General features: G+C 41.4%; 1 protein-coding gene across 1 annotated transcript; it reads right to left on the bottom strand.

Annotated features, from left to right (window-relative positions):
- Positions 1 to 2224: 2224 nt before the first annotated feature.
- Positions 2225 to 4033, bottom strand: LOC115816488 (perforin-1-like). The gene is made up of 2 exons (XM_030779442.1): positions 3480 to 4033; positions 2225 to 3248 (listed from the first exon to the last, which is right to left on the bottom strand). Exons 1-2 carry the CDS (start codon positions 4031 to 4033, stop codon positions 2225 to 2227), a joined length of 1578 nt encoding a protein of 525 aa, XP_030635302.1.
- Positions 4034 to 11008: the final 6975 nt, after the last annotated feature.

Genomic DNA, 11008 nt, shown 5'->3' with positions numbered 1-11008 from the left:
ATAAGACTTAAGAATACAAAACTTATTCTTACCTGATTCCTGATGTGAAATATGTGTGTAGCACTACTATCGCAGTTACATCGTCTCTGCTCTCTCGCTCTCTCGCTCTCTCTCTCTCTCTCTCTCTCACTCACACACATGCGTGCTCTCTCCACACCACCATCCCTCCCCCTTATTTGCTGATGACATTCAGTTAACACTTGCTTTTCAGTTCAGACTGATCTCTAATCAGTTTTGAGCACTGTGTGTGTGTCTGTGTCTGTGGTTTCATCCCCTTGAGTTTCTCTCTACATACTTGCACACACACAGGAAGGATATGACCTGAGATAACTCTTAAAGTACGCAAAGCAAGCTAAAAGTACTTTTTTTGTCACACACTTAGCTCTGGGGGCACTTAGTAGACCGTTACTTTATAGTGAAGTTCATCCTTAGCCTGGGGAAGTGCAGTCGCAGGGTGGAGTCTCCTCTTTACTAAAGTGGCCTGTTGGCTCATTGTAATCTTCTCAAATGCCTTCAGCCTCCACCTGTGGGGCCAAGATCCAGAATCTTCAAAGATCGGTCTCTTGTGTACCCGGGCCAGAATATCAAGCCTCCCTTGTGACCAATTCCTTACCTTGCTCGTGGAACAGAACTGATCACATACCTGAGTTGGGCTACCCACCAATTCTTCACGGCCCCCGTATTGGCGTTTTTAGGTACATTAAAAGTACTGTTATCAGTAACAACAATTAACCCCCCCCCGCCCCCACCCACCAGACCTCCATCCCGTGATGTAATCTACCCCTAAATTTTTCAGTCATAGCCCAATTTGAGGGAACCAGCTCCAATTTGAGGGAACCATCATTTTCATCATTCCTCTCAGTTTGATGCAAGCTTTGGCCGGCATAGGCAATGATGCAATCCTGGTCATCCTGGACTTGCACTAAGGCTGCCTCTTCTAAGCTGATGTCAAGGTAAAGGTGAAAGTGAAGGCAGCAGTTCACGTAGAGTCATGACGGGCATTTGTTTGTCTGTGCCTTTTTGAGCCGGCCCGGCCCTATCTGCCAACGTGGGGGACACACCACTACTACATTCACGCTCTTGTTAGGCACAATTCCCTGAATCCGAATACGACATGGGACCGCAATCTTGGCAAAAGCATGAATAAACCACTTGTAATAACCTGCAAATCTGAGAGCTGGCACAATCTGTTCTGTTGTCTGAGGGACTGGCACCACGGCTCGTCCACAAGACAAGCTCTTGTTCCAGACACACATCACTGGGGTCAACGCATGCCTAGGCAAGTGGGCATCACTGGGGAACTTGAGTTGCATAGTCGTACCATGCTAGTGATCAAACTCCTTTCAGGCTGCCTAGGTGGTGCCCCACATGACAGCCCCCAACCAGAGACCTAAGGGTTTAACCAAACTTACACTTCATTTTTACTATGTTCGTATTGTAATTCAAAATATTAACATCAAAATTAAAGTAAGACTAAGATAGATAAAATCGCATGTGCTATTATTTGTTTGTTTGTTTGTTTTTCTCTTTGTTTGTAAATACTGGTATCCATATGTCCAAGGTTCCTTGTTGCCCGCGTTTCGAACCAGTTACACAGCTGCCTCTTTGTGGAGTATTTACATCATTACTTTGTGTTTGTTAGAGGGCAGTTTGTCCCTCGAATGGCTGCAGTGCTGGCAATTTTTTTTTTGGCATTAAGGGTTATAGATTAAATATAGTCTTTTTGCAACAAGTGTGATAACTAAATATCTGGAGATGACTCCCCACAAATCCTAAAGGTACTTTCCATATTTATCCTGCTGAATGATTCTGGAGATATATTAAGGGACTTCTTGATGGAGGTTTGTTAAGGAGACAGAGACAATCAAAACCTTATTAGATTTTAAATTTGTTTATTGTTGTCATATAAGGAGAAGAAAAAACACAAAGAAACCTCAAAAAGCCCCGTGAGGACAATCAATAAGACAATTTGGAACTCATTTTCTTTCGGAAAAAAACAATCAACCATTGCATGTCAGAAAAAAATCAATCTTATAATATTCCCATCACTGATCACTTTATGCATTGACAGAAAAAGGATAGCCTGTATCACACATTCCTCTGGACAGCTACTTAATGATTATTTAGACGATATAATGTCACATAAAAGAACTGCCTTTCATATACTTTTTAGCACATCTCAGTAAGACTTGTGTTCTTTTACTTTTTCTTCTGATATGAGCAGCTAGTTGGGGTCTGCCTTGTACTCCTGGCAGTTGTCCCCAGTCAGGTGCTTGTCACACTGAAGACTGTAGGAGAACCTCAGACTGCCACGGTTGCCTCTGCATATTTCGGTGTGATCCCCCGATGTTGTCCGGAAACTGCAAACAGCCAGGAGTTCATCAGAATAGAAATCATCATCCCACAGCTCCACCCTCAGGATCTGGCCCACATCGACAGGGCCAAAATCAAATGTCCGGCCCCAAGAGGGATAATTAGACCTAATCTGTCGAGTCGTTTTCTCAGTCAGCCCATGCATCACTTTCACGTACGCCTCTGATTCTCCCCAGTAATCACCTTTCAGGTCCCAGCCACTTTCAATGAACACTGTCAGCTGACCTTTGCTTCTCTCTTTGGGACAGCAGTCAGGGGAAAGGTTCAGGCTCTGGAGCCCACAGCTGTGACTATTAGAGCTGCTAGGCATTTCGTTTTCCTGCACGTACTGCTGAATAGCTGTCTTTAGATTGTAACGAACATCAGGATCAGTTACGAGCAGATGCAGCGGACTGAGAGAAAACTGCACTATATCTGGGTGTGTCTTCAGGCTATCAAGCCAATTGTTAAACCCCGCTGAGTCATCGTGGGTCATGCTAACATTGCCGGGCCACCCTTCCCCACCTGTCACCTCTGTGAAAAATGAGAGGAAGCTGCTTTGATCGTGAGTAGCCGTGCCGCTGTTCTGCACCACTGATTCGCAAGAACCAAGTGAGGCACTAGGACTTACTATTCCAAGCCCAACAGACAGACCCGCCGAGAGGCAGCGTTGCACCTCTTGAGTGGTTAGGCTATAGAGACTGGCCAGACAAGTACGAATGGCCATCACCTTGCGTATCTTCCCACCTAAATCTACCTGTTTGATATAATGAGTTCCAAAAGTGTCAATGAAGCGCCGATACTGATTCTTGGTGTCTGTGTCGTAGGTTTTAGGGAGAGCTGAAATCACTTCTTTGAAGTCTGTGCTCAGAGGGGGACTGGTTTTGACCCGGAACCTAGAGAGAGCACAGACGCATTGAAAATAGAATGTCATATTTGATATGCATTAAAAATCTACGGACAAGGATAGATGTCTAAACACACCTGCCACTGATTGTGTTACAATAATACACATGTAAACATATTCACAAGAAAATTTTTAACTTTGTTATAGAATATCGACTGAAGCTACGAACAACAAAACCTTTCAAATATATGTGACATCTTGCAATGTAACTCAGACTGACCTGTAATGTACGCAGTTAAACAAATGGGAGGAGAAGACAAATTTATCCTCTTTTGCCCTTTGAATGGCAAAGCCTGCGGAGTCAGAACGTGTCCCTGCAAGTTCCCCACCCACTGATAGGCCCAGGTACTCCAGGTCCAAACCCACTTTCCAGTCATTCGTGATCTGAGTAGTGGTTGATTGCACAAGAGAGCTGACAGAACTGTGGACAGTATTTTTGAGCTTCTTAGAGCATTTATTTACAGAGCGCCAGTCCTGCACCGACACGGGCAACTTCTGAACTTCACCGTTCAGTAGCTGATTCTCTCGAAGTGCGCAGGTGTCGTTTTCAAAGAGATAGGTCTGAACATCGATGACGTATGCAGACTTCCGCTGGAGCTTTACCACATCAAAGCCCTCTCCCACAAGGTTGTATCCTGGCACAAAAGAGACTTTATCGCACTCACTGCAAGTCCCAGTCTTACTGGTCGCTTGGACAGGGATCAAGGCAGCCAACAGCAGGGCACACGGGTAAAGGAGGTGAGGGGAGAAACCCATGTGTAGTGGAACAGTCATCATGAACAACCCAGCAGACCTTTAAAAAGAACAGATTTAATTTAGATTCAGTGTTTTTCAGTGCTTTTTTTGGACTATGGTGGACACATTTTTAAAGAGTATCTCCCCATCATATGACAAAAAAACCAAACCAAAACAATAAAAGAACAAACATTGTTTCACATGCTTAATGGTTAGTCTATCAAGTTCCTCTTCTTTTACTTTTACTCAGAGCAAACAAACAAGTAGCAATAAGTAATCATGATAAAGAAATGAATTACAACCAATAATTCAGGCAGTATATTATTTTACATGATGCAAAATAGTGCACTTCAAGATATTATAATTTTGAAACATTCATCTGATAATAGAAAAGAAAGAGAAAAAAGTTTCCATAAACATGTAAAAAACTTCAACAGAACGTTCAGTAGTAGTATTAGAAATATTAATAGTAATAGTAATGAGTACGACAGTATTCTAAATGCATACTTACCTCTGGTCTCACGCTCTTGCTTAGAACTTATATGATGTTTTATATAGTATAGTTTGTATAGTATAATTTATTCATATACCTGTCTCGCACTCTTCTTTGGGTCTGCAACTGTCTTCTGCCAGGTGCACTTGTTTTCATGGTTTATATAGAGGCAGCATTACTTTCACATTGAGTTTGGCATGAAGTAACGTGGGTGTCACACCCATCTTCTCACCTTGCAGTGCACAATTGTGTTGACATCTTCATTGTTCAGATAAAAGAATGTGAAAGAGGAAATATTTATTTTTTTCTCTTCGCTTTCCTTTACAGGGCTTAAATTCTTTCATCAGTTGCTTTTCCACTGCAGGAGCCAAAGAAGTTTTCTTAAGGAATCAGGAATGTTGCCCCCATTTCCACCACAGGAGCCAGCAGGGGCTTTTTTTCTGCCCACTCCAGAGTGGGAGCTTTTCGACGGGCTGGAGGTTGCAGTAAAACCGGACTGTAAAAAACAGAGGCTAACAATTTTGGTTACACTCCTTTAACAAGCAACTGATGATAGCGAATATTATCATTTTTGGAGTCAAATCGTAACAGAATGCAAAACCAGAACACACAGAAAATGATGGAAAAAGAGCTGGCATCTATCCAGAGGGTGAGAGTCTGAGAGTGTTTGAGTCGTTGCCTTGACATACAAAACTTTCTGATAAACCTTTTTATCATTTAGCTGAACTGGATATGCACCATAAGGCAAAGATAAGGGATTACAAAAAAAATTCACATAAAGGGCACAATTACCATTGTGGCTCAGACGCACTCACACTTTCTGCATCACTGACTCATGATCCTAATTTACATAATCTTCATGGTTCTTGCAGTGTGGTGGGAAAACCAAACAACACTATGTTTAGGAACTGTGTTGTTCCCATTCCGAGTAGTTCTGTAACTCTTCAGTAACTCTAAAGTTCTTAAAAAGTGGCTGGTTTCTTTGTATAGAGAGTCATCAGTCAGTTGTGTCAACTACAGTAGTGATTAAGTGTTTAGTTCACAGTAGGTTTAAATAACTAATTGCATCATCTTTAATTTGCATCACATATTTGTACAATTGCTGTATTGTGACATTATATGACGGTAAATACTCTCTCACATATAGAAAACTTTATGTACCCGAAACAGATCATTTTGTTTATTAGAAAAAAAAATATCCACTGGTTTTATGACTAAAATATATGCTGATGGTAATATTAATATTTTCTAAATCTCTATGAAATGATATGATACAAAAAGAGTGATATTCATGGACACCTGCTGAGCTCTGCATTGATTACAGTTGAAAGACTGGAACACACACACACACACACACACACGCACACACACGCACACACATTGGAAATATGCTCAGCAGTTGTGGAAATTTACAGAGATCTGAGTAGAGCCAGTACTGTCATTGTATCAACTGTGTGACTTACAGCCTGGAATGTAGGTGTACACGTGTACCCTGGTGTGGATAATGCATGGGCTGAACCCAAGGTGACAGAATAATAAAGTATCTGTTCCACCACAACTTTTCCATTAAAGCAACAATGTGAAAGTGAAAGTAGTTTTAGCAATAACTGTTTCCAAATGCTATTTCATATCACTGAAAAGTATGAGCTGAAAATAAGATTATACAGTGTGATAGGAATAACAGGGTAGTATTAATGCAGGTTTGAATACTGAATTTAAATGCTAACATAAGTTTATAATTGTTTACATTTTCGTTCTATTTCTAATAATTTGTTTGTTAGTGGTAATGTGGGGGCACAGTGGGTAGTGCTGTCACTTCACAGCAAGAAGGTCCCAGGTTCGATTCCCAGCCGGGCGGTTGGGGTCCTTTATGTGTGGAGTTTGCATGTTCTCCCTGTGTCTGCCTGGGTTTCCTCCCACAGTCCAAAGACATGCAGGTTAGGTGAATTGGAATCACTAAAATGCCCTTAGGTATGAATGTCTGCGTGTCTGCCCTGTGATGGACTGGTGACCTGTCCAGGGTGTTTCCCCGCCTTGCACCCAATGAACGCTGGGATAGGCACCGGCCACCACTGCAACCCTGAAAGTGAGAGAGTGGTAATGTGGTCTGCAGATGTGCTTGAACAAATTCAACTCACAAAAACTCAATGCTTCTTGTGAGGTTCTCAGATGAAGTGCTATAAGTGGCTATACTTGTTTTTGCAATTGTCGTTGTGACTTCAAGCTGTCTGGAGTGTGATTTTGCCATGTCTTTTTGTTGCAAGCTTTGCTTTCTTGACTAGAAATGACCTTAGATAAGCCCAGCAGATGTAAGGAAACGTTTTAGCTGTTTTTAGGCCTAGTCTCCATTCTCATCATCCTAGTTTTGTGTCAGATTTATAAAATGTTTAGTCTATTTATTTTACACTGTTAGGCATCGAAGTTTTGAATGTTAAAAATAGTAAACGGGCACAGAGATGGTTTTCAGTGGTAGTCTTCTTTATTGGAGTTCAATGATGATACATTCGAAACAGGAGCAGAGAGGAGAGGAGATGAGAGAGGACTCCCCTGCTCACTGTGCACACGATGTTACCCAGACTGAGTCATGATGTCGCTGACTAAAGAAAACAATTTCATGTGCAAAGCTATATCCATGCTCCACATCTCCACAGTATTTGTTATCTTCCATAGATAACAAATACTTTTAACCCATATCTGAGAGAAAATAAGTGATGTCTGGTCTTTGCTATGTGTGAGGGTAAGGAATTTGTGAGGACAAAGGCATGTAATTACGTCTCTTCTGACCTTAATACCACAGAGAACATTCTGCTAAGCCCCACAACAGGAGGGATGTTACTCCAGAATATGCTCAAAAAACAGTAATGTAGAACTCAGGGAGACTCACATTTCTGAGTTCAATCTAAGGGTTGTTATGAAAACAAGACGGAGCATTCTTTTGCCATATGCTTGTTGTGTCATCAAAAAAGAGGACATTGTGTTACTGCCAATTTTTGATATGTTTTTTTTTTTTTTTTATATTACATTCTCAACACCATCCAGCAACTTTGTTATTCCTCCAAGTATTATATTGGCAGGTGTCTTTCACATAGAGTCCACTTTACAGTAAAACAAAACTGAACATATTTTGCACATTCCAATGAGTTATTGTTCTCTCATCCAATTTGTTGCTCTACTGGAAAAGTTTCGAGATCCATCTGCAGATTTTTTTTTCTCTCTTTGTGCTTATGTTCAATTTAAGCCTCGCATTTTTTTCTTAGTTGCGTAAAAATAACAGCAAGGAGACAATGGGGCAGCCCAGGAAACAAAATTCGGGTATATGGACCCACTCTTTCTCTGGCACCCGCTGATCTGCGTCGTCACTCAGCTCACTCTTCCTGTTTCTTTTCGTGAAAAAGCTGACGGCGCCAGCCTTCCACGTTCTCTATATGTTCTCTGTGTCAAGTTCATTCTACCTTTTCCGCAATAACACAGTCATCTATGGAAACTTGCTCCAAATACGTTGCTAAGCTATCTGGTTTGTCACAATACTCACATGATGAAATGATGTTTAAGATGTGGTGACGTGTAGGGTGACATAGTTTCTAACAGAGACGTGCTGTTTGTGGTCACAACTCATAAAACCACCAAAAGTTCTCCTTTTCACATTCCACCCAACCAATGGTACTGGTGAAATTCAAATATGCCACATCAACAGCTGTGCCACCTGGAATACACATAAGCATGATTCCTGCCACTGGTTTTATGACAGTAATTCACGCCCTTCAGACTGGATGTAGACCCGGTTCCTCAAATCTGGGTACTTAGAGTCCTCATTGTTTTAGCCATCACCTCATAATCAGAAGCTGAATTTACTTCATGCTAAACCCTGCATTTGATGTGAAACTGTACAGTACCATGAGCGCTGAAGATCAGATTTAAGGTCTTAGGTCACCCTTTGATTTCATAGCAGGTTGCTGCCAAATTATATTGTCATTTGTTCAGTAAAATGCACTAAACTTAAACTTATCTGTGCCTCTTCGTGAAAAATTTGAGAAATATCACATTTCAGTTTCAGGAACATGATGATCATACATTTGGTACAATTTTGGCATACAGTGAGTAAAATGGTTGATTCCGTCATCTTCTGTGTTTTATTTTGACATTTCTCTCATTTCTCACTGCACTATGCACTAAAAAAACACACCCTCACTATTTGCATTACATACTGATCTGACACCCATGAGAAACCCTGACAACTCTAACTAGGCTTCAGCTTATCCGCTATTGAAAGTCACTGAGCTGCTTAGAAAAGTATGGACAATCCTTCTGGAAGCAATTGTTCAAAATTATATTCTTTCAAGTATAAGTAGCTCACAAAATGTAAACGTGAAGGATTTACAAAGCCCCTTAGATATGAATCTCTCTTAAACTTCTATTGCTTGGGGCAAGCTTTTCGCAAAGGAAGATTTTCGGAGAGACAGATGAGTATGTGCTGAAGGAACATTTCCTTTTGCTCCAGGGCAAATGAAGAAGTGAGCAAGTGATAGCAAGTGATGGTATGTTAACAGAAGTTTAGAACATCTTACACTTCACTTTTCCTGTAAATCGAAAGTTTATTTGAGATGAATGGCTTACATAGTCTCATGACAGCATCGAATTGTCACCTTTTTCATTCTTAGGCTTGAATGTGGACAAACTTGTTGTCTGGATGTTAAACATGCTGAAATTGTACATGAACTGGAAAGATGGTTTGCACCTTGTATAATACCTTTTGTTCACTTTTGTTTTTCAGAGGGGTGGCAGAGGTGAACATTTTTCATTTCGTACTCACTTTTTGCTTTTGTCAAGCAGTTTTGCTGAGTGACAGTCCAGGACATCATACGTAATATCATCAAATTGTTTTACAATACTGTGAATCAAATAACCACCAAAGAGCAGTTTGGTTGTAAACTAGTACTAATAAAGTTGTCTATAAAAACAACATTTGGCAAAACAAACAAACAAGCAAAAAAAAAAAAAAAAAAAAGACAATGATAATGTTTGTAAGGAGAAAAAAAGATTTGACCAATGAAAACAGATGGAAGCTTCATGAGGAATAAAAAGCTAGAGACAAAGTTAAAGGTAAAGGTAATTTTAAGACGAAGCCAGTCTTCTGTCAGAATATGGTCTTTTGGTCTCCGAAACTTTTCACAGGTCACTAAATTCCTTTGCACCGAGCTTCCTGTAGCTGTGTATATTTTGTTCATGTATTTGGTCTTCATCTCTGTGCCAAAAGATGAACTGCAAAGACCAAATTCAAGACACTGCTCTGTCCTCATACCTCAGCAGTATCTCTCCACTTGGCAACATATGGATGCCTGACTACTGCTGAGTTTTACCACGTGTTTCTGGATCTTCCACTACTGTGACTTAACAGCGCCCAGTTCTTGCTCAAAACTGGATCTTCCTGTGGATGTGTTAGCTGCTGAGTACTTCCCTGTTTTCTACCAGTGACTGCATACTTATCTTTTCAGACTGTACTTTAACTCTGACAATCACTAAATACCCTAATCACACTCACTAAATGAATGAATGAATGAATGAATGAATGAATGAATGAATGAATGAATCTCGGCAATGATCTGGCCGGAGAACAGGTGTTTCCGACCACTCCCGAAGTAACTGAGAATCCCACTGCCGATGTATGTGTTGTTGCCCCCAATGTGCTCGATGCAGCTCCAGTTTTTCCTGCGTGTGTTGTGACGCGTGACCAGGCGCGTAAGCTTGGTGATTTAACGGACATTTCTGATTCTTTTTTAAACAGATGATTCGGTATTCCCCTCCTCTGAACCGAAAGGTGTGTTGGGACGTAGAGGGTCCCCTGTGTCTCGACTGGAATGCGATATGGGCACTCAAGTAATTGTGCCAATTGCGTTTCGTCCGCATGTGATAAGCTCCTTCCCCAATCACGGCTTGTCCGATTATTTGGGAATTGCAAGTTTACATCTAGGTGCTCCCATATTTTCTTCTCCTGGCCGAAACTCTTGCAAACTTGCCGAGACACTACCTTACGGTGCATCTGGACTGCCGGTATGGGAGATCACACGTTTTCTACTGGACTGTAGAAGCCCATGCGGCAGGTTCTGTTCTTTTGCGGGAGGGTGATCATGGTGTCGATCATCCTGTGTGCTGTTTTTCAAAAAAATGTAGTAAACATCCACCAATTCGTGATAATGGATCAAACAGTGGGATGTTTGATTTTAGGTGGGGGGGTGTTATGACCCTGAGTCATAAATGGTCATAAATGTGTTATTTTGTGTTGCTGTTGTTTTCTCCCCCTGCCTGTGTGTGGTGCTGTTTCCTCCCATGTCTGTTGTGTTTTCCCGTATGTCTCTCTGTCCCTTTAATGTGTTGCTCCGCAGGTGGCGCTCGAGGATTGGCCCACGGTGGACGGTGCCGGTTTTAAAAGTCGCGCCATCCAGATGCCGGTTGCCTCTCGTTTTGTCCTGGCCACTTTGTCCGTGTCCGTTCGTTTGCGATTCGATAACTTGTGTGTGTTTTGA

This window comes from Chanos chanos, chromosome 7 (assembly GCF_902362185.1).
Source record: "Chanos chanos chromosome 7, fChaCha1.1, whole genome shotgun sequence".
NCBI lineage: Eukaryota > Metazoa > Chordata > Actinopteri > Gonorynchiformes > Chanidae > Chanos > Chanos chanos.
The sequence above is the reverse complement of the archived record's forward strand: the minus strand, read 5'-3'. Positions and strand labels throughout refer to the sequence as shown.